The following is a 25,468-nucleotide window of genomic DNA, read 5'->3' on the forward strand; positions in this document are numbered from 1 at the left end:
GAACTATCCCTTTAATAGTGAACAGTGAACATATGAACAGTGAACATATATATATATTAGAGGTGGGCATAGATTAATTTTTTTAATCTAGATTAATCTAGATTAATTTTGAAATTAATCTAGATTAATCTAGATTAAAATGGCTCATTTGAATTCTGCCGAAGGCATTCAGAATATGTGTGCTACCCAAATAATGACTATAAAAGTAAGTCTTTGAGAACGGGTTTCTCAAGCCGAGTGGCGCATTAGACCAGGGGCTCATCTCCTGTTTCCAAAATGCATCACAAACTGCTTGAGAAAGCTGTTCTACTCATAGACTGTAAAAAGTTACTACTGTACTGTTACCGTCCGTAGGCAACATTAGGTAGGCCTATGTTATTATCAACTACTATAGGCTATCAATTAGGGATAGGCGATATGGCCTAAAATCCATATTGTGATATACATTGCAGCCTCTTGCGATAACGATATTATAGTTACACAGACCCTGCTAAACAACTGCTAAAGGTTTTTTTTTTTTTAAGGGTGCATGTAGTTTTGAGAACATATATTGTGCAAAACTGTAAGTATACAACATAATTTTGCAGATAAAAAAAAAAATTTAAGTACACTAGCTGCAGAGACTTGAGTAGGTCTAATGTTTATTATGGCTTGGAGCTTATGAAACCCCAAATTTAAAATTAGAATATTCTAACTGATGTCTTTTCAGTTAAAAAGAAACACAACAACGATTCTTTAAATCGGGCGCAGACAGAGATTATGTTCTACACCACTCAGATATATTGGGAATAATACGCGCGCGCTGGTATTCAGTGATATGTTTCGTTTTGAATTTGAGGTGGTAGAACGGATTAGTCGTGTGTTAATTTACCGAACTGTTACACCACACAGTCTACGTCGGACGGCTTAAATCCGAACCAAGTCCAAATAATGAATGTTGCACCGATCTTTTACACCAGCTTTCACTTTCAGCCGTGTTTACTTAAGATGACGACGAATATGATGCGTTGCAGCCGGGTGTACCTCGCGGCCGCGGGTAGATTGCGTCATCATAGCTTGTGTAGCTTGAGCCAGCTCCCAACCCAATTTGGAGAATAGATTAACGGCGATATTTTTTTTATCGCGCGATAAGAGTCTCGCGTTAACGCAGCGCGTTAACGCCGATAACGGCCCACCACTAATATATATATATATATATATATATATATATATATATATATATATATATATATATATATATATATATATATATATACATATATATATATATATATATATATATATTCACTGTTCACTGTTAAATGGATATACTGCCACACATATATATATATACTGTATATATATATATATATATATACTGTATATATATATATATATATATATATATATATATATATATATATATATATATATATATATATATATATATATATATATATATATATATAATAAAGAAACATTGAAATACACACACACACACACACACACACACACACACAGTTACTAGGTTTTGATTATCAGTGAACAAGTCAATATATATATAATAAAGAAACATTGAAATACACACACACACACACACACACACACACACACACACACACACACACACACACACACACAGAGTTACTAGAGGTATTGATTATCAGTGAAAAACAAGTCAGTCGTTTGGACCAGTTCTGAAACGTTTATTTTGTTTTTTCAGTATGGCAGTATAAATCAGCATCTATTTTATGGACAGGATGTCCCAAAGAAGAAACCATTTGGGAAAACAGAAGGGCGAGTTTTCACATGGGCTACTCTCACAAAAACACGTCTGGGTTATAGGCCTATTTCATTCCATATCTACATAAAAAAATACTATATATATATATATTTTGTTTTTTTGTTTTTGTTGTTGCACTTCTGTGACATTTAAGCACATTTCTCACCATGTCCTCATTAACTTTATTGAAATATAATTTTCTTTTTATGTTGGAGTGAAATATGTCTCGCTTAATTAGGATCACAGTAAGAACAGTTCACGAACCTTGTGGAGTTTGATCCAGCAAGTTTTGGGAAACCACCCTTCCCATGTCTATTTTCATTTCTACGTCGGAGGCTATTTTAACCATATATCGCGTCAGAAGCTGATTCACTCGTCTTTGATGTGATGTTCCAGTGCTGGCCAATAGCCACGTCCACATCCACGAGCTCCGAGCGCAGCAAAGTTTGTGCGTAAAGGAGGCGGCGCGGCGCCATGACTCACTCACTGTCACCTCCTCTGAGAAATACTGATGTCCCGAAGACCCTTGCGCTCAAACATGCGTGTGGAAACACAGAACTGCACTTGACTCGCTGAACTTGAGCTCTGCAGCTGTTTGCACAGCGATGACAGGAGAGTGTGGAACGACGAACCGGAGACGCGCTGCGCGCGTCCATCTACTCAAACACCTCCGGATCGAGTCCTCGCGTTCGCTGACACGCTGCTGAGGTGAGTGTCCATTCAATCGTACAACTGCTAGACTGTATTGAACAGGCAATCGTTATGCATCACAGAATAAAACGTATTTTTTTTTCGTTCACAAACTTCGTGTGATGTAACGGAGGCAGATGTGCGCTGGAGTGAGTCTACAGGTTGCTTCTGATAACTTCACAAAATATGCTGTCGCTTTCAGTTTACTCTCTTTAAAATGAGGTATTGAGTGTGTTTGCTTGTTTAACGGATGTATTGGTGCATACTGATGTAATGCATCGATCAGCTGTGTTCCAGAGATTTCTGCATCCTCTCCAGCTGTCAGAATGATTTATGCATGATGGGCAACATGAAAAGGATACTCGTGTTGTGTTGCATTAACTGGGGCAAAAATGGTTTGATTGTAAAGCAGAATTTCTCGTTAGACTCTGTCTTCTCAAAAAAAAAAAAAAAAAAAATCTGAATCTCAATATGTACACTATGGTGGTGTGCATATTCTGAAAAGAAGGATAAACACACATGCATAAAGATGTGTAGCTTTTCATTTGTAGACTAGTCAAAATTGCAACTATACGCAGAACAGTTGTTGCTGTAATCATGGAGCAGATGGTTAACACTTACTAAAATAGACCAATTCTAATTACATTGTGTTCTAATGAGTTTCAGATTTTATTAGTAGTTAAAAAAATTTGTTTAATAATAAGATACGCTTTTTGTTGCAATATTAAGATTTTAGGTTAAGATTTACATGAACATTTTTTAAAATCATTTTTAAGGTCCTGCTCACATATATATTTTTAAAGTTTCTCTAATTTTAATCACATTTTTACTCTGCTGGTTTATTTTGGTACTTAAGTGTAACAATACATTTTTAAAAGTACAAATATTCCACGTCTCTTAATTAATATGCAGACACAGAAGCCTCTTAATATTTCACATTGACTGCCCATATTTAAACAATAAATACACACACACACACACACACACACACACATTGTGTTTTCATGTTTTATGGGAACAGAAAACTCTGCAATTCATTTTCAAAAAACATCACTTAGTATGATTTATAAGCGGAGACCAAAAAATGTCCCCACAAGGACAAGGATTTCAGACATTTTGTCCTAATAATGTACACACACACACACACACACACACACACACACACACACACACACACACACACACACACACACACACACACACACACACACACACACACACACACACACACACACACACACACACACACAGTTTAAATAAGCCAGTGAAGCAAAAACAAGATGAATATAAATGACAAGAAACTTATATTTCATTATAAGACATTTTAAAACTTTTATAATTAGATTCTTAAATATACATATTTGCATAATGTTTTTTAGATGTAGTTGCCAAATGTCCATAGACCGCCTTCAATTTGAATAATTCCGCTATTTCTCGCTCATGACAGAGAGGAGAGAATAACGTGCTCCTGAAGATGAATGTTGTAGAGAGCCGTGGACCTGAGCTCTGTCAGTCGGCAGAGATATGGCACTGCCCGCGTGCCCTCTTCACCCTCACGCTTTGATGCTACATAAACACAGAGCCAGTGACGGGACTCATTTCTGTCTTTTTGAAGCCTGTACATTAGTACGCTTCGACTGGCATTACCTTTCAGCGGCGAAGCCTAAATATTTACCTCTCTTTATGTAAAAGCAGGCAACCGTATCCATTCATTTCGCCAGTGGCATTGGCGATTACAGAGAGAGCGCTGCGGCTCCGGTTATTGCTCGTCCCTGCAGGCCTGTGATAAGTACTAGGCAAAAAAGACCAATAATTGTGATTTAATCTCAGTCGGAGTGAGTGTGGCCTACAGCCGTGGAGGGAACACCGAGCTCAAACTCAACGGATCGACTGTTTCCATGATGAGTGAGACTCTCGGACCACCCGCAGGCCGCCCTGATTTCTTCACAATCTGTTAATGAATGGTAGAGACTCTTTTGTGGTTCTCTTGTCCTGGTTCCCCCCCACCAACACATTTGGAGTATCTACTTTGTCTGACACACCCATTTCAGGTCTTTGAGTCTCTACTAATGAGACATCTGAGACATCTGAAACGGGGGGGGGGGGGGGGGGGGTACTCCATGCTATAGTCCGTGTCTTCTGAAGAATCCGTGTTGACTTTGCAAATTTTGATGATTCTGTGATCACTGAAATTTTTTTGATCCTGGAACAACATTCTTGTCCCAAATGTGTATAGTCTTAACCCTATCCCTACCCCTAAACTTAACATAAGTTATCCCTAAAATCAGATGGAAATGACAGGTGAAATATCAGTGATGTAGATTCACTAGAGAAGCCTAAACCTAACGTAACCAGTAAACTTGTCCCTCAAATCTGATTGGTTGATTGGATTGTTGTTCCAGGATCAACAAAGATGTTGATCACGTTGAAATCACGGAAAAACTGAGGTTTGAGTAGTGAAAAACACTTTAATACAGCAACACATTGAATTAGACATTACATTTATAGGTATTATTTATATAAATGCACGCACTGATCACTGTTTTGATTTGAGTGATATTAATTTCACTTCCTTTATGTCCTTTTTTGATTTTCTGGACCTCATTGACTTCCAGTGCATGGACAAAACCACTTAAACCTTTAAAATATAATATAAAATAATCAAAATATCATTTGTGTTCTGCAGATTAAAAGAAATGCTTGAATTCTAAATGTAACTAAAATATTATTTAACATCGCTGAATCAACCTAAACACATGAATTTATTTCAACAAACCTAATTTTTTATGGGTTAAATCAATAATCTGTCAATAAGTGTAATGGGGCTGGTCTATGCATCATTTATGTGTTTGTGTTGTGTTTACTTCATGATTTTATTCTCTCATTTCAGCTTGTTCAGTCGATGTTGTTCAGCACAGAGGTCAACTAGTGTTGTTTTTACTGTGCCTTATAAATAAATCGAGATGGAGAGAGATTACATTAAAGAATGATGTGTTTTAGTACTCGCTGATTTTCTTTTGCTAGCTGAGGTGATGAGCTGTGTTGTCGAATCGATTGTTGTGCTCGACCATATGGGTGCCAGTCTGGCGAAGCTCAAGCTTTCTTACTGACGTTAGTGGGAATCATCTGGCTGTCAGTTTTATTTACGGTTTGCACGGCGGACTAAAACAACAAGTGCTTCAGTCGCGTCCCTCACTATAGGTTACGTCTAGGAGTCTTGTCGATGGGATTGAGCGATGCTCATTAATATGTATAAGTGAACTGATAGCGGCTCAGGAGAGGACGGTGTAGCGCAGGCAGGAGGGCTGGTGTGCAGTGCAGCATGGCAGCTCAAAGCCATCCAGATGAGGCTCTGAACAGCTGGTCTGTCAGCGTGGAGCTCCACTCGACACTCCGGTGAGGCCCAAATGTCAGACGCCGTATGATGTCCTGATGGGGAGATCAGAGACGGAATGGCTGTTGAATGAACGCTGCATTCCACAATCTCATTCCTCTGACTATTATTATCACGCTGAGTCTGTTAAAAAGGAAGGGATTCTGTTTCTCTCGCCTGTGTGGATTATAAGGCAGTTGCATTTAGCCAGAGGAACAGAGGAAATGAATGCTGGCATGCACAAAGAAGAGGAAGGGAGATAATGCGAGGGGATTTGTGTTAAAAACATATTTTTTAGGCGGCATGAATTCATTGTTGTGCGTGATTCATCCATGCATTTTATTTGTTTGTTTGTTTTTTTTCTTTAGTCTTTCATCATAATGCAATAACGCTCTCTGACAAGTCCAGGAGAGTGGGAAAAATAATAATCTTTTCAGAGCACAACATGCACTGAGAAGTGAAATCCTGATCTAAATGCGTACATTAGCATATGACTTTTCTGTATGCACAGAATACCTTGATGTGCCAAAATGTGCAGTGCATGTTGTATCCCACAATGCAATGCGCTCAACTAGAGCTTCCATTTCCAGTGTGATGACGAACAGATCAGAAGTAGAATCCATGATTTTGAACAGCTCACTATTTGATCTGACTGCCAAGATTTAAGACATTTGTAGTATACACCATCGTTCAAAAGTTTGGGGTCGGTAATATTTTTTATGTTCTGATCAAGAATACAGGAAAATCTGTAATATTGTGAAATATTATTACAATTTAAAATAGCTGTTTTCTAACTGAATATATTGTAAAATGTAAGTGTCACATGATCCTTCAGAAATCATTCTGATATGATGATTTGCTGCTCAAGAAACATTTCTGATTATCATCAATGTTGAAAACAGTCGTGCTGCTTCATATTTTTGTGGAAACTGTGATTGTTTTTCAGGATTCTTTGATGAATGGAAAGCATTCATTTGAAATAGAAACATAAATGTCTTTACTCTCACTTTTGATCAATTGAATGCATTTTTGCTGAATAAAAGTATTATTTTCTTTAAAAAAAAGATCTTACTGAACTTTTGAACGGTAGTATCAATAAATGCAGTTACAGACTTCAATGCTGGTCATTTTCAAATTGATTAATTAATTTCCAATCAAATGGATAAGTTGACTTTACTGTGGCTTATACTGTAAATGAAAAATGCCTTATTATGTCTTAAAGAAGAAAGAGAATGTTTTAATAGGTTTGCTTTAAAAGTGCAATAGTTTGATCGTTTCAAAAGAAAACAATGCAGTGTTTGTGTTTCAGCACAGCTTGTGTTTTCTAAAAGGCAGTTGACAGTGGAGAACAGCAGGAGTATTTTCGTGTCCTAACACCTCGGCAGCGTCCAGCCAGCAGCGAGAGTCACCTCTGTGCCTCATTAGGCTGGAAATCAGATCAATATTCTGACTAATGTCGGAAACGCGAGCGCCTGAGTAGGAGTGTTAAGCTTGTGTGCATTTCTCCTCTCAAAGTTAATTGATAGAGTCACAAACGGATGGTAGGCGATCTCATTAGAAGTAATTAGTGTCAATCTGGAAAAATAATAGCATAGTAATGAAAAAGATCAGTTTTTTCTTCTTTTTTTTTAATGAAGCATGTGTACGGTTTATGATCAGTGGTTTGCATGTGTGCAGACTCTACTGTCACAGCTTTGCACAGCTGAATTTACTCTGACAACATTATAAATGGAGATGGCAAAAAATATTAGTTTTTCTGTCTGTCTGATTCTGCTCATGTGTTTTGGCAGAACACTGGTTAAAGGAGGAAGAATGACAGAACAGAACAGAATATTTTGATCTCTAAAGGTCAGGAAGCCAAAAATCTCTTAAATGAAACAAAGCAATACATCTTTGTTGACAGACAGAAAAAAGAAAACTGATTTGGTTGTGTCCCTCAGGATTTGCCTGAAATCATGAAATATTTGAATGTTATTAAATATGTTTTCTTAACTTACTAGGCTTTTTCTGTGTCTTATGGCAAGCAGCAAGAATTGGCTTGATTAAAGTGGGAATTAGAGAGCATGAAAACGCCAAACATAAAAACGTTCTCTGATTTTGAGTCAGTCTGTGTTTTTGCCCAGTGGGCGCAGGTTTTTTTTCCCTCGACTGTAATGTACAAAAAAAATAAAAAAGTGTGTTGCTGTTTCATTTCGCTCTGAACTGGCCAGAGTCTCACAGGACACAATCTTGTTAAAACCCCTGTGAAAGGTTGTTTTCTGCATCTGTGGCTTCCTTCCAATCTGAAACTCGCTTTTTTACATTTTCACAGCCTTGTTGTGTTTATACGTGCGCTCTTGCAAACTATTTTAACTCAAAACTCTCCAACTTGTAGATTGTAAATATTGATGGAAAAGGTGGTTGGAAGCTTATGGTGATGTTGAACCATGGAGCAATTTTTTTTATTTATTTTTTACCTCTGGAGATTGTACTTAGGCTTCAAAAGTTGTTCATTTGTGAAGATTATCTTGATGAATCAATCAATTTCCTGGTCTCAAAGCTTATTATCAAAAGGTCAATGGCAAAATCCTATTGGCTTTTTGTCAAGGGAACCAGGTTGATGCTATTGCTAACTTCTGGTACAGAAATGCGTCACCACTGTCACCACTGCATCTTTCTGTATGAAAATGACCTTTATTATGATTGCACTAATGCACGCTTGTTGTTCACGATGGGCCAAGTCACTGAATATTAAACAGGTGTAAATACAGTATGTAAATGTGGGTGTTCATATGTTAATTAGCTCATTGTTTAACACATCATTTTGAACTGTCTTTGCAGTTTAGTTTCAATAAAAATATCTGTATGGGCTGAACCGAGAAGTTTGCATTGTGAATGTTATGACTGCATAATCTTTTATTCCACTCAAAAAATTAAACACGCCCTATTTAGACTTATAGTTATTTGTCTTGTACTGCCTAGGAAAACGTGGGCTGATCATCTATTCTATTAAACAGTGACCATTCATTTTATTTTATCCAATTTGATTTTGCGTTTGACATCACGAATAATTTCAGGAGAAATATATAAATAAAAGCATTTGTTTTTGTGAGGATCTCTCATGGAGAGAAATCCATTTGCAGGTCCTTTATCAGAGAAATATGAATTAATGAATCTATATATCATCCACTGGAACTGGTTCATAATTTTATGCCAAACGATTGCACACTTCATTATAATGCGTGAGTAATGGCTTAAAAGTTCCCTGTCTGATAAATGGATTCACTTTACTGATAAAACTTTCTCTCTCTGTTTTTCAGGGTTCAACAGTGTTCAAACCGAACCAGCGTGGATGCTTTACGACCAAATCTATTCTGATTGAAGCTGTTCACCTAAAATTCGTGTGACTCACCAAGAACTGCTCTTCAGCTAAAAATATCTCCCTTGCACATGCCAAAGAGCTTTTAGCTTTGTCCTTGGTTTCCGCTTTGCAACCTCAGAGACACCAGCCAGACTTTCAGTGTGAATCTACGAGTGACCGCCAGAACCATGCGGACTGTTTCCAACCATCGCAGATGTGCACAAAAAAGATGAGAAGCCTTTCTTCACATTTACAGTGCTTTATGAATGTGCAAAGCGACGTGGATGTTTGCAGAGCGTTTTGACACCTTCACACATTCATGCATTGATGCACATCTAAAACAGATCGCTCATGCATCAAACCTGATGCCTGGAAAGCACAATGCCATTTGTGTCATTGTCATTGTTCTGGAAGATGTTGCAGCTGCACATGGTTATGAACATGTCAAAATATCCTTCGAATTTATGACTTTATGACAAAAGAATCTGATGTTCTCCTCAGCATAATATGTTTAGTTCCCCCATGTTTGTTTTTTCACCCACAGCGATTTTCCACGAATCATTAAAAGCCCATCAAGGGCATTGAGAAATGAGAAATGAGACAGTTTAAATTTCATTACGTTCCCTCACAGCTCTACTGGAAATGCCTCGATTTTCTTGTTCCACGGCCAATGCAGTAGTACTGTTTTTTTTTTTGGAGAGAATCCGATATTAAGGTGCAAACTGAACTGGATGCCACGTGGCTCACAATCAGACCATTATTAAATGCCTGGAAGTCTTGAACAGATGGTTCCCCTCAAAGACAACATGACCCCGGAGTCATTCTCTGAGAACTGTAGCAACTGCAGCCAAGTTCTCGCCCCGGAGCTGAACGTCACGAAAGCCGTCGTTCTGGGAACGGTGTTGGCGATCTTCATCGTTTTTGGCGTTCTGGGCAACATCCTGGTTATCCTCTCTGTGGCTTGCCACCGTAATCTACGCACGGCTACGCATTACTTCATCGTGAACTTGGCGGTCGCGGACCTTCTGCTAAGCACCACGGTTCTTCCCTTCTCCACAGTCTTTGAGATGCTGGGTCGCTGGGTCTTCGGACGGACGTTTTGTGATGTCTGGGCGGCCATGGACGTCCTGTGCTGTACGGCGTCCATCATGAGCTTGTGCGTGATCTCGGTGGACCGCTATATTGGCGTTAGCTATCCTTTGCAGTACCCGTCCATCATGACGGAGCGACGGGCATTGCTTGCACTCATTGTTCTGTGGGCTTTATCAATCACCATCTCCATTGGACCTCTTTTCGGCTGGAAGGAACCGGCGCCAGAGGACGAATCCATATGCAAGATAACCGAGGAACTCGGCTACGCCATCTTCTCCGCATTGGGGTCCTTCTACCTTCCAATGGTGGTGATTCTGTCAATGTATTGCCGCGTGTACGTGGTCGCAAGGAGGGAGACTCGAGGACTGATTAGTGGACAGTTAACGGAAAAGTCTGATCACGCCGCCGAGGCCGTAACCTTGCGGATACACAGAGGGAACGCGACGGTGTCCGAGGACGAGGCTTTGCGCAACCGGACAAACTTCACACTGCGTCTGCTCAAGTTCTCACGGGAAAAAAAGGCCGCTAAGACCCTGGGCATCGTTGTTGGATGCTTTATCCTTTGTTGGCTTCCGTTTTTCCTGGTTCTTCCGATCAGTAAGTGTCTCATTTTTTTACATTTGATTATAGGCAAATACCAGCATTTTGGAAGTGTAGATATCTCTGACTGAGGAAAATCTAAGCCAAAAATGTCTTTGACTCAAAAAAAAAATTATTTTTACCTGTAAAAAAAGGGAGTCCTATCTTTCGGTTAAGGATCATTCTCCAAAATAAACATGATTTTCTGACTTTTCTTCTTTATTTTAAATCTTTTTCCCCAATTAGAATTTTTCTTACTAACATTAAACAATGTCACGCCAATGACATGTTTAAATAAACCAAATGCAAATTAAATTAAACATAAATTAGTTACATCTGTGCAAAAACTAACAGCCCATTATTTCCTTCTTCTGAACTTCGCCATTGTAAGTATTTGTCCACAGCTTTTGTATTTTTTCAAAACACGTTTTTAACATTGACAAAATCATTGAAAAAAAGTGACAATTTTCTTTTAAAATAATTGATATAATTATTTTGTTTTTCTCTTTTCACAGTTTTGCTTTTATCACAATGTGCAAAACAATATAGTGTGAAATTATTTAATGAGGCATTTTATATGCAACTGTTCTTCACTATTTGTGAAAGTTTGTCACCATATTTTTAGAATGACCTTTAAAAGAGATTGTTTGGCAAAAGCACGACGGCCTGTTCTTTTTGATCTAGAATGTGCATTATCCGGAAGAGTTAAGTCATTTTTGCCCGATTGTATTGCCGATTTTGAATTGTGTTATTGAAATGTAAAGCATGGCAAAGATTAAGAGATGTCGACATTTCCCCGTTCAGATTGATAGGAGTTATACTGTGCACTGCGTTTCCAAGATGGCCACCAAGTGAACCAACTTACCTCAAAAAGGACTTTGTCAGTGGACAGTGTGGTTTGAATTACGATAAGATTGAAGGTCATTAAACGAGGAAGAGTTTTAGATAACCCTGAGCTGAGATTCTCTTTGCATTGTGTGAAATATCTGCATGTGTGATTTTCATGCTTTTTCTTGACAGAAGTAAGTTAACAGATATGCACAGGGACATTTTTTAGGTTTCCTGTCTGAGATTCAGATGCACAGAGATGCACTTTTTCCAAGTGCTAGAAGATGGGAAAATAATTGCCTCAAGAGGGTGACATGCTGCCATGTGGAGAATGGAGAAGATCAGGAAAATATTTAGCATGTACGCTCATGGTTAATCTCGCAATTTAAGCCTGTATACAGGTCGAAAGAATCAACTCGCTTGTGGCTCCACAAATCTTATAGTGCAGCTGAAGTGTTTGTTATTCCAGTGGTTTAAAAGATGTTTGTTTAAACCTTCATTTTCGATCGTTCTCTCAGACAACAGGGTCAAGAGTGTTCTCGCAATAAGTTTGGCTCTAGAAATGAGTTTCACAGAGAGTCAGAACAATCAGTAATTCTCTTAATGCACAGCAGAGCTTCTTGAGTTCCCCAGATATGAATTTTTGCGCTGTTATTATATTTCCCACCCCTGCAATAGGGCTCTTGTGAGACCTTTCGGTTCAAGGTCAGTCCGAGTTAAACCACAAAATAGAGTTGGTCAGGAAAAAAACTAAGATTCCAGTAAATAGTATTATTGGAAAGCCAATGCAAACAAATAAGCATAGTATTATGAATCTGTGGGAGTCTCTTAACACAAAAGGACACAAAAATGATTATAAATCTGCATGTCGATTTGTAAGAAACACGATTTGCACGATTCTGAAATGCTTGCTAATTAACTGGCATTAAATTGCATATAATAGAGCGTTTAATAAAGCTCAGGGGATTCAATGACCTTATAAGCATGACTCAGTCAGCGCTCTCGCTCTGCAACCACATTTGTAGCAGTGAAATCTAACACACTGCGTTCAATAGGAAAGTTGTTCGTTTAATGTTACGGTGATCGATGCGACTCTATTTTTGCATGTATAGCATCTCACGGTGGAGCAGAGAGACATTTTGCATTCATGATGAAGTCGCAGTTTAATCCGTGATAATTAAAAACAACAAGTTAATTGTTTTCCCAGTAAAGTAATTACATACTGTTTTCATCACAGAATCCACTGGAAGCCCGGGGCAGAAAGATTTCATGTAGATGCTGTGAGGTGGAGACATACTGTATAGTATATTATCGGGGGGATTTTGCTGACCAACGTGGGTATTAGGATGACGGATTTGCCCTTCGGACAGACATTCTTCCTTTTAAGCCTGGCTGTGTCTCAAGACCATCCACTGCATTAAAGTCAGTGTGATAATACTGCATGAACACAATGACTTATATATAGCAGCCAGGGCAAAATCACCACGGTAAACAGTTTACCATATTATAATTGTGCATGCACAATAGTTATGGATTTTTATAAAGGGTTAAGAGTGTTTATTAGAGTCAGTAAGCAACCACCGGTGAGAACACCCTAGCAACCGCATAGCAACAAGTTTTGCATGGGTGAACACTCATTTTTAGGGCCCGAGCACTGATGATGTGAGGACCCTATTGGAATTGCTCTGTTTATTTCTTATTTCTTAATTTGTTAAATCTTCTTTGCGATATATCAGTAGTATATCATTTAGATATTTACATTTTATTTTTATTTAATGGCTTCCTCTATTTTACATTTAGATTGCCTTTGGTGTCATATAACAGGGATATTATATTTTCTGTCACCATTTTCATCATCATCTGTCCCAAGTTTTAGTAATTTTCTTGTTGTAGTTTCAGTTAACTATAATAACCCTGCCTAATGATAATAAAAAAAAAAAAAAAAAAAAAAAATATATATATATATATATTAATTTTAAATTGTGACATAAGTATACAATTTTACTCTGCATCCCTAAAAAAACAGTGTTTACATTTAAACTGATACTGTATGTATATATATATATATATATATATATAGGCTTTAAAAAAAATCACTTAGAATTTGCACAAATGTTACAAATAATTACCAAAAAATGGCAAGTTTTTATGATTTATTATTTACCTGTTTTCCTTATGAATTTGTTTGACGAACCATTCTATAGGCCTGTACTATATGCTTTTGCTGTTGGAGAAAATATAAAAAATGACACAAACAAAAAAGCAAAAACAGTCAACTTAAGGCAGCCACAAGTATTATGCGGTCAAATGTCAAAATGACTTCAATATCATACACTAGAGTGTTGGGGTGGAAATTAAGCGTGATCTGCAGTGAAGTTACAATCATGTTGAATTGTGGTCTATGGATCTGCCTGAAGTGTACATGTTGAGTACTCGCTCGGTCGTTCCAAATACATTTCCCTCGGCCATTTGACGAAGTTGAACGCACTTCAAAATGGCGGTGGGGATTCCCTGGGGAGAAGTTCGTGAGTGTATGTCTAAAAGTGGAGTTAAACGCAGCCTATGTTGGCAACGACAGAACTTGCGACCATAGTTGGCTATTGGCTAACGATGCTTTTGGGAACCGCACCCCTGCATGTTTTTATCACCTGTAGCCAAGTCTGTTTCAGGGTTTGTTAGTGTGTGAACAAGCTCTCTTAGAGACTCCTAGACTTGTGCTCTATGTACCATATATATCCAGTTAAACCTGCGTCAGACAGCATGAGTCAATCTTTAACATTGAATTCATGTCTGAAATTCTCACATGGCTTAAACTCTCTCTTTTCTCTGATCATTTGCCTTGACAAGGGCCCACGGGGAATGAGGCGGGAGGTACTAAACTACTCAGGCTGAAAAAATTAAATTGAAAACGAGCTCAGTCATCCTGTATTTTTTGAAGCATTTGCACAGTGGATATACATAAAATGCAGTAGGGATCTGTGAGGCTTTAATAAATAATAGGCATCAGTATCTACTGTGGTTAATATTACATCAGAGCTAATATTAAAGAGCAGCGGTGGCTTGACATTAAGAAAAGCACAGGCAAACGTTTTACGTCTACAACTTTTTGAGAGCAGTCGGATCATTCTCAAACAGTGGCATTTGTGTATCCATGACTTACTGATATAATGAACAGGGTGCTAAAATAAGTCACATTATTTGAGATTAAACTTCAGAAATACAAAAAGTGTGATTTTTTTTTTAAATAATACAATTATGACAATTCCACTTTCTCTGTGGCATCTTTCAAACTTCATATTTATTTGAGGATGTGAGATCATTAAAATATTTTTAAGTTATTTTATTTTTTACAATTGATCAGTATTTCACTATGATTATGTGTTATCAAGCTCATTAGTTTGTTTATATAATAATGGATGGAAAAAAATCATAATAAAAATTTGATAGACTTTTTTTCTTGGCATAAAATATTGATTGACTAATGTGGTGTGGTGCAGTGATATACACTGTAGCAAAATTAGCTCAAAATAAATATTAATAATCATAACTTGTAATAGTTCATTATGAATATTTGGATCTGTTAACTGAATTAATTTAATGTAGTAAAATTAATATTACAATCAATCAACCCGTGAACACTCAGTGTTAATTGTTTATTAATTCTAAGAAATGTTCATTTCTGGGGAAGGGAAATGTCTTTCTTACTGTACAGTACTACTAAGAGCCTGTTGTCAAAATCTAAATCATAAAATAAACTTTGTTGCAAGCAGAGAATCAGAACCAAATATATATTGTGTTCAAGTTTTATTAACTAAATTACAGGCATAACTAATCTACACACATAATGTGACATACACACAGTGACAGTATGAAACCGGAAGCAGGAAATGGGACTATGGAAAAGATCCATCTAACTATGAAAAGACCCATCAGCATATTATTTTCAGAGCACCTCATTAAATGTATACTTGCATGGCCTTTGCAGTGAAAGCATTTCGTGAAGTTCCTGAAGACGGGTTTTGATGGTTCCATGAGTTTCAAACGATTTCTTCCGTGTTGAAGAAAAAAAATGGTGACGAACTCGAATGGTTTGGGCCAGAGAAGCCACGCAGAGCAACCAGGAGAAGGGAGGAAGTCGGAAGAGTTGATGGTTGTCCATTAATTGATGGTAAAGTTGCAGTTTTTTGGTATGGTGGAATGAAGAAATTCCCCGCAGACATCAACCCAAAGAAGCAGCAGTAGAAACCAGGAAAAGAAGAGAGGGTCACTGTGAATTTGTCTCTAATAAAGCCCGAGAAAGGTCCCACCTCTCTGGGTTTGCTTGACCAATGAGAAAGGTGGAATTTCCAAGCGGGAAAATTCCTCTGTTGGCAATTTATGGACCTTTTGTTTCAATCGTGCTCAGCTGGATTGGTTGCTGATGAAGAAAATATGAAAGATTCTTGTAATACTAATATGTGCAGCTATCAACATATCATATCATTTCGATCTTCAAAGTACCAATTTATAGAGACCAAACTTGGTATAGGTGGTTACATTTACCATTGATTCTATTTACACAGTAGCAAAAAATAATAGTATTAAAAGACATTACACAAGACAGTAAATCGTTCACAAAATGTTCTGGGATGTTCATTTATAGATCAGTTCGTTGATAAATTAATGCAGGAAACTCTGTTTTAAGGTCTGTATGTCTTTCCTATGGCCTAGGTCTTGACCACATGGTCACATTTTTCACAGCAATGAAGACTTCTTATCTGAGCTTCACCCTGGCGACTGAAACCTTTCCTGCTCTCTTGTCTCTTTTGGGGGGATGTTTCATTCCTAAGACTGGGCTTTGAAGCTTATTTGTTAAATGTAACAAATAGTTATGTGTCTGACTGTCTCAGTCGTTACAACACTTTCATAAGGCCGTTATTGCATTGACCTTCAATTCTTTAACATTTCAAATGTGAATAAAAACACCAGAACTGACTTGGAAATGATTGAAGCATATTACAAACTTACTGAAGTAAATCATGTAGTGCTTTTAGGTTAGTAATGATAGCAACTGGTACTTTGCAAGACTGTAACCACATATTTAGAGGGTAATAGTTTAACCCTGTAAAGACTGAAATATGAAATTATAGCCAGTGGATACTTTTATAAAAAAAAATCAAAAGCTCTGTAGTTTTTAAACGTATAATGCAATGCAATACAATGATGTACAAATAAGCGTTTCTCAAAAGCCTGATGGATCATATTTGATACTCATGATTTTTCAAAAAAAAAAATACTTGGGCCTGATGACTTCAGTCCATAGCCCCTTTCACACAGCACGATGATCCCGGTAAATTGCCGGTAAATTGCCAGAACGCCTTCTGTGTGAACGCAGACACGACCCGGGATTGATGGCGGCATCGATGCCGGGTTGGGGACCTTGTAACATTGCCGTGTTCAGTCCTGGAACGTGCGCTGTGTGAACAAAAGCCGTAATAATGCCGTGTCGTAGCGATGACGCTGACGCCAGATAGTGAAACAATACATAATGCGCAAGTTTTTGATCGAATCAGAGAAAAAAATACACAAGCGTGGTTTCTCGAGAGAGAAATCGCAGCTCATAAGCAACCTTAAGACGCTGCTGAGACATTACAAGTCACATCGATGTCTCGTGTCTTTACGGGATGTGTGTGAACGCACTCTGATTCTGGAAAATCACTGGCAATGTGAATGAACCCAAATTAAACGAACAGGGTTCAAATTATGATGGGGGTCTCTTTGAAAAAAAAAAAAAAAGGTAGCCTATGAGCAGGCGTGGTGTGTGCAGTGCCGTCGCCAGACCTCAGTCTTAAGGGGGGCATATGAAATGCATGGGAGGGTTATTAGCCTACAGTACGTATATTTATAATAATCGTATACTCTATTCGCGCAGCACGTAATCATCACGTTAAACATAACCAACAGCAATGACCAGGTAGCCTACATAGAAGCAATGTTATCAATATCCATAAAACACTTGACTATACAACATATTAGATGTAACACCAGAAGCATCTCTCAAACATTGCATTTTAAAGCAGTCAACATGGGATATGCATTGCCATGAGACACACACACACAAGCACAGAGACTTTGAACCTACCGGTAGGCTATTTAGAGTTAGAGCTTAGATCGGGCCCAAAAAATCAAGCCGACCCTACCCGAGCGCGTGCATGTGCACGTTGTGTCCGAGCCCGGCCCGGCCCGACACATTAACTGTAATTATGAGCCCGATTTAAACCCGACTATTTTTTAACACGTGGCCATTTAACACTTGCCTGATGGGTTATGCTTCTGCTAGATCGGACGTTAACGTCACTTCTGTGAGATGAGAAAAGTCAGTAAAAGTCCTGGCAGAAAGCGAAGCACAAGGATGTAGTGTGATGACGATCCGAGAACCCCGCGAGATCCACGTGTTCCATCTTGTCCTATCTTTTAAGTCACGCTACAGTAGTCTGAAGGAAAAAGTGCTTTATTTGTGGTGCTGATGATTTTTAGAGACCCCCACAGGTGTATGATTTTACTGCTTTCATGGGAGCTCATCCTCTCTCTATGGGAGCTCAGCTCCCACTGGCTCCCACGTAATTCGAACCATGTAAACGAACCCGGGTCAAATCCCGGGTCACTTTATCCGTGTATTTTCCGGAATCTCTGTGTGAAAGGGGCTCATGAGTCTTATTATTGGGAACAACTGCAGAAATGTCCAGCCACAAATGGCACAGTCAATTCAGACTGCACTGATTGCAACGTGCGGCCGTGTCAGAGGTCTTTGTGTGTTGTTTACAGAAATGTTTGACAACACCGGATAAGCCCAGCGACCCTTTCTAATGATGACTAACAGTCGTTCCAGCAGTCAAGGACAGTGCTGTTATGCATATGAAATGTGACGCTTCAGCAGGACCTGGTGGCTTGATTTAGCATCAGATGAAAGGTTGTTTCTTTCCATCCTCTACGCCTCGTAAAGAGCTTTAAACCACACCTCAGTGCGCTGAGGACATAACTTTTGATGGAATCTGACCTGATAAACAACCACTTTCATTGCTCAGGATTTTTACGAGAGCCACAGTCGCACAGAAAGTCTCAGGGTCTGACTCGAGGAAACACACTTTCCCAGTAGAAAGCGTTTGTGTTTCAGTCATTATCATTATGGGTCTCGGACAAAATCGCTTTTGTTTTCTCATTTTGACTTCCTTCAATTTGACGCATCATTTAGTCAGATCCACTATTTATATTTCCACATGCATCACTCGGGATAGAACATCAGTCATTTAATTTTTCCAATTTTATATTTTCTTCTCTCTTTGTACATTAAAACACACTGTGACTCCTGAACAACAATTGCGAGGACCATCAGTAGCTGGACGAATCTCACATCTAACAAGACTAAAAAAAAAAAAAAAAAAAAAAATTATATATATATATATATATATATATATATATATATATATATTTTTTTAAGAGACTAAAGTAAAATTATCTATCTATCTATCTATCTATCTATCTATCTATCTATCTATCTATCTATCTATCTATCTATCTATCTATCTATCTATCTATCTATCTATCTGTCTGTCTGTCTGTCTGTATGTCTGTCTGTCTATCTATCTATCTATCTATCTATCTATCTATCTATCTATCTATCTATCTATCTATCTATCTATCTATCTATCTATCTATCTATCTATCTATCTATCTATCTATCTATCTATCTATCTATGGGGCATTTTAATTAATAAAATGTACATTTATTTATATATTTTTTAAAGTAAAAATTATAAAAATATTTATTTATTATATAATTAATATGATTATACATTTTTCAATACATATTACAGTTTTTTTTATTCGCTTTGGTACTATTTTCACAAGGTGTGCATTTTCAAAACTCTTAGTACAAAAATCCAAACTGATCACACTTGTAACACAGCTAGTCATTCTTTCAAAACCTGATGTAATGCTTTCAGTCAGTTGCACAAGTTTTCAGTCCACATAATCATTGTTTCAAACACATGATTATTGTAATGTGTAATGAGAACATTTGGTTTAATCACAGAAACACAACTGTATGATCTTCTTTCAATTTAGTACTTTTAACAATCAGCTCATTCAACAGCAAACAATGCAAGATACATATTTCAAATCACCGTTTTTGCTGAATTAATTACAGTAATACAGGCTATGCCACATTAGAAAATACACGTGCATAACCTAACTTATGTAATTTTATCCATGTTTGTAATAGTATCTATCCAGTGTGTTATCAAAAGGTGTGATGAAGCACAGCCATGATGTTCTGTGCTAGAACAGAGTTTGCTGGCAATGAATACAGTAAATGATTTTGACTATTTGACTGAATATACTGTAGTGGACCTTTACAGATGAAGGTTGAGTTACAGTAATCTAACTACCATGTCTCTACCATGTTGACAGTATCACATGGCGTACATACTGTAATGTAAAATGCTGTATTTGATGCCATCTGTCTCCCTTCTACTGATGCTTCTCTGATCAATCTAATGTCTCCTCTCCCTTATACTCTATTCTGCTTTACAGTATTTGCACAAATGGCAAATTTCTCTGTATCTTTCTCTCTCTCACACACACACACACACACACACACACACACACACACACACACACACACACACACACACACACACACACACACACACACACACACACACACACACACACATGCGTGTTCACACACTTTGAACATGATGGAGGTTATTATCTATAAATCACTTATGTAAAAATAATTCATTACATTTGGTTTTCCATATCCGAAATTGCAAACAAGTTCTATAGAAACTGTATATAGAATCAATATCTATTGAAATCTATAGGTGTACCAAATGATTCATTGATTAACCATTAAGATCATTTGGATTAAATAATAGACAAATGTATTAAACTGAACAAGAAGAGATGCAAATCAAAAGTTTGGTAGTAAGAGCTTTATGAAAGGCAGTTACTGTGAATGAAACAAGATGAAACACTTATTTTGTGTTGTGGAAAGGATACTTTGTGATTTTGTGTATTGTACTAACACAATTGAAAACATAATGAAATGTTTGAAAAAAGTGCACTTTTGATGATCTGTTGTGATATTAGCACTAAGAGTTTGGAAAATGTGCACCTAACTTGTGAAAATAGTACCAAAGCGAATAAAAAAAACTGTATGATGAGAATTTATGTTAAAAATTGTTTAATTGTCATGAAAATAATTTCACAAACCCAAAAGTGTTAATGGTCCTATAAAAGTAGTATTAATTTTCTTCATGCAAAATAAATAAAAACGAAATTTCGAGGTGAAATATGTAACGTTACGTCACCGGTGGACAGTCACTGAAATGTAGATGACTGAACCTCAGTTTAAGCTCTTCCTCTTGTTAAGCCTGCAGATAGTAATGATTAAATTGTGTCGTTCAGAGACTATCCCCAAAGCCCCGTCTAACAGTCTCTAGCTCTCCTTTATCTTCTACCCTGTGTGCGTAAAAGCCCCTCTAGACTCGCTCTTAAAGTGTGTTACGAGATGCTCTGAAGACAGATGCTGCGTCTCTAGGCCAAGTGGCTTTGCTAGACACTTTAATTCTTTTAATGTTACGGCCGACATTGCATTAGAAAAATCCATCGGGTGTGTGAACGGTTAAATATATCCCCATGTAAATTCTCTTTTCTGTGCCTGTGTCCGCTGAACAATTCCTTTCCTCTGAAGGGTCCTTCTCTGATCATATTGAGCCGGATTTATGATGGCAATTTGAATAAAACTATTAACCTTGATTAACGGAGGAACGTTCCAGCGAGAGATCAGATCAGATTCTATAAAAAGACTTGGCCGGCATTGTGACGCATGACGTGGTTATCTGTCCTGTCACACGGAGGGAGACGGCGGTGGTGAGAAAGATGCTTTCAGAAGCATTCACGCGTTTTTCTCGTTTCCAGACATAACCTTTCTCATTTTCTGCTCCTTATATTATTCATTTCAGGTCCCATTAATCGTTCCCATCTTTTTCACAGAGAGTGAAACAGCTGAAACCTTTTAAGAGCCTTATTTAATTTATCGATTGGTAATCCATTATGATCCGAATCCAGATGTATTTTACTGGATGTGGTCAGATTATTACGCAGACAGTGTAGAGACATGGACACACCTGAAACTGTTCTTTCATCAGGGAACTGGTTTTACTTTGCATGGAAACTCACCTGCTTGTTTCTTCAGTGCTCATTATCCAATTCATTTTTTCATAATATTTACATTTCATCTGATGTCTCCTCTTCATCTACCATGTTGAGACACATAATCAATCATTATTTTTACATGTGATTATTCAGTTTCTGTTGTTAAATAACCCTAATGTAGGCCTTCCTGAACCCGTGGTTTACACTGATGTTAAAATAGCATTTCTTATGCCACAGTAAAACACTGATGTTCACTTTCAGAAGCTGTAGGGATGTTTTCTTGTCACAAAAACAATGTGAAACACGTATGTCGGTTATATAATTGTAAATATATTTTAAACATAATTTAAGTTTATTTTACACACTTCAAGCATTATCGTTTCGCATGTCGAATATCGCATTTTTCTTCAGTATCGTGCAGCCCTAATGTAAACACTGTCACTGATTGTACACTTGTTCAAAAGTTTGGGTAGAGTATGATTAAAAAAAAAAAAAAAAAAAAGAAATAAACACTTCTATTCAGTAAGGATGCATTAAATTGTTCAAAAGTGATAGTAAAGACATTAATAATGTTACAAAAGATTTCAATTTCAATTTCAAATAAATGCTGTTCTTTTGAACTTCTCTGTTCATCAAAGAATCCTGAAAAAAAAGATCAACAGTTTTCACAAAGATACGAAGCAGCAACATTGATAATAATCAGAAATGTTTCTTGAGCAGCAAATCATCATATTATAATGATTTCTGAACGATCACTGAAGACTGGAGTAATGATGCTGAACATTCAGCTTTGCATATCACTAACTCGTTAATGATTATTGAAAACATCAAGTAAACATTTAATGATGTAAAATCCCTTCTTCGTCTGTCTAGGTTCCATCTTCCCAACGTACAGACCCTCGGAAACAGTCTTCAAGATAACGTTCTGGCTGGGCTATTTCAACAGCTGCATCAACCCCATCATCTACCCCTGCTCCAGTCAGGAGTTTAAGAAAGCCTTCCTGAGTGTGTTGGGTGCGCGCTGCCTCCGCAAGAGATCGACGCCGTCCCACCCGCTGTACCAGACCAGTCCTCGGCACGGCCAGTCTCAGATCCTCGGCCTGTCGAGCCGTGACAATCCGTCCCATCTGAGCCCGTCTTCTTCTATAGTGATGTCCCGCAGCCCCTCCTCCAGGGAGTGGCAAGCCCCGTCCCGGACCTCGTCGGTGGGGACGACCGGGGTCAGCGTGGGAGCCAAAGTGGCGGGAATGTGTGGTAAGAACCTGCTGAGGACGTGTTGCACCGTGGTAATGGACTCGCCACAGCCCGAACCGCCTGCGCACAACTCGCTTCCCGTCATCAAAATCCATCAGCTCTCGCTGTGTGAGGACGGGGATGCGGTGTGAATGAGCGGCACGCTGGGGAAATCTCTCTGAGGAGACTCACTCTGACTGTGATGCCACTTGAGTCTCAGACTCGAGAACACAAACTGATGAAGAAAAGCCAGACGCTTTGAGTTGAAACGATCTGCGCTGGGAATATTAAAAGCTGATGCAACGCCGTTGATGCTTATTAAAGGGACAGTTTACCATTAAATGTAAACTGTCTTTATTTACTCACCCTCATGTTGTTCGAAACCTGTCAACTGACAGTCAGTGGATTAAAACGCATGAGGTTTCGCAGCTTCAACGGAGGGAAATGAGGGAAATGACTTAACCCTGTAAAGCCTGAATTATGAAATAATAGTCAGAACAAATCTAATTACTGCAATGGAACAAAATCTGGAAAAAAAGTTTGCATATGTTTTGTATCATATTTGATACATCAGGCTTTTATTGCTAATATGAGAATATCGAGCTCACAATTTTCTTAATATTCAGAGGCTCAAACTGAGCAAAAATTTGCAATTTGGTGCAGATGCTGATATGACCAAAAACATGAAATTCTGATGCTTGTAATGTAAATCAGTGAGATCTTTATAACAGTACAGCAGATACTTACATAACATGCATATAAATATCAGTCATCACTCTATATCTGCAATGTCTTAAAAAGATGATATTTAAATGCTTAGTTTAATGATCAGTTTTAGTTTTAAAGCATATGCAAAACAACAAATAAACCTTCCTTAAAAGCCTGATGGATCATATTTGACACAATTGAACATGATTTTTCTAAAGGAAAATGTATGGATAATCAAGTAAACCTGAGTTGCTTCAGTCCAGCAAGTGTTCATCTTCAAATATTACCAACAATATTAAAGTTATTCTTACGTTTACTTGATAAAAAAACGTTAATTTCACAGCAAAAAGACACAAAAGAGGAATGTTTTTACTTGTAGGCTATACAAAAAGGCCTTTTTCTTGCCAAAAAGTACAAACGATCAATCAGACGACAGAAGCCATGTAGATTGTGTGCAACAGGTTTTACAGCAGTTTTGATCATGCTGATGATTAAGAGGCCTTAGACATTTATGATACAGTAGGCTTTATAGGGTTTAACTCGGTAAGCTATCATGTTCTTCACAAGATGTTGAATATATAACGCACAAGTCTTATGGACTATTTTATGCTGCTTTTATTGTCTTTTTTTGTCTTTTTTTAGAGTTTGACAAACATGGGCACATTGTTTTATGCTTTTAAGCTTGGAATGACATGAGCATGAACAAATACTGACAGAAAAGTCATGTTTGAGTGAACTATTCCTTTAAAAGGAGGCAGTGCACGTGTTTGTTTGCTCGGAAATTATGGTGGACATCATTCTGCATGGGTCTGTGATGATAAATACCAGCAATTTTTATTATTATTATTATTATTATTATTATTATTATTGACTGCAGTTATTTTACCAATGTTTGATGAGTGTCTCTATATATGTAAAAAAGAAAAGAATATTATATTTTCGAATGCTCGCTCACCAGTTCAGTTTCTGAAATTGCACTACAGTTAATGGCCATTGGTTGTTTGCATTGAGTATAATCAAAAAGTCTTACAGAAAACCCATGTGACCACGATTAATCGTGATGCACATTGTGAACAGAGAATTGATCCTCAGTGTGTCTTTTTGGTATTCCTGCATGGTCACCTTATTATCTGTGCACACCTGCTACGTTAAAGATGGCTCCACGAGTGTCAGACACGGCTTTCCATGTGTTTCACCGTGGGACTAACAGTCACCCTTCCCATAATTTGTTTTTCTATTACTGTGATCTGGAAAATGCACAAATTTCCATGTGATATTGATACTTGACCATAACAATGAATATGTAATGACCTCAAAACGACCAACTTATGTTGCTTAAATGCCTTATAAAAAGTGGCACTTCTGTTATTGTGTTTGTTTCTCAAATGAAAGAAAATCATGTGATTCCAATATGGATAATATCCAATAAAACATACTGAATCAAACGTTTTGGGAATAACTTCTGATAAAGCGTCCCACTTATAGCATAGCGCCCGGAACGACTCATGAGAATGTTTTCATGGTTTCTATGATATTCCAGCAGTGGACACACACATTCCCCTAGTGACGGGCGGCTATTCACAATTACATGGAAATGTGTCATGCTGTAACCATCAAGGATGAGAAATAAATAAGAACTGTGTTTACTTTTAATATTTTGGGG

The 25,468-nt window shown here is 37.7% G+C and overlaps 1 protein-coding gene across 1 annotated transcript; it reads left to right on the forward strand.

Annotated features, from left to right (window-relative positions):
• The first annotated feature begins 2,292 nt into the window (after window positions 1–2,292).
• adra1aa (adrenoceptor alpha 1Aa) lies at window positions 2,293–25,247 on the forward strand. Its single transcript, XM_081348434.1, has 3 exons — window positions 2,293–2,470; window positions 9,125–10,854; window positions 22,738–25,247. Exons 2-3 carry the CDS (start codon window positions 9,930–9,932, stop codon window positions 23,247–23,249), a joined length of 1,437 nt encoding a protein of 478 aa, XP_081204560.1. The 5' UTR covers window positions 2,293–2,470; window positions 9,125–9,929; the 3' UTR covers window positions 23,250–25,247.
• Window positions 25,248–25,468: the final 221 nt, after the last annotated feature.

This window comes from Scardinius erythrophthalmus, assembly GCF_964197995.2.
Source record: "Scardinius erythrophthalmus genome assembly, chromosome: 20".
Lineage (NCBI taxonomy): Eukaryota > Metazoa > Chordata > Actinopteri > Cypriniformes > Leuciscidae > Scardinius > Scardinius erythrophthalmus.

Coding starts and splice junctions, on each gene's coding strand:
- adra1aa (XM_081348434.1), top strand. CDS start 9,930: ATGCCTGGAAGTCTTGAACAGATGGTTCCCCTCAAAGACAACATGACC. Junction 10,855..22,737: donor TTTCCTGGTTCTTCCGATCA/GTAAGTGTCTCA, acceptor TCGTCTGTCTAG/GTTCCATCTTCCCAACGTAC.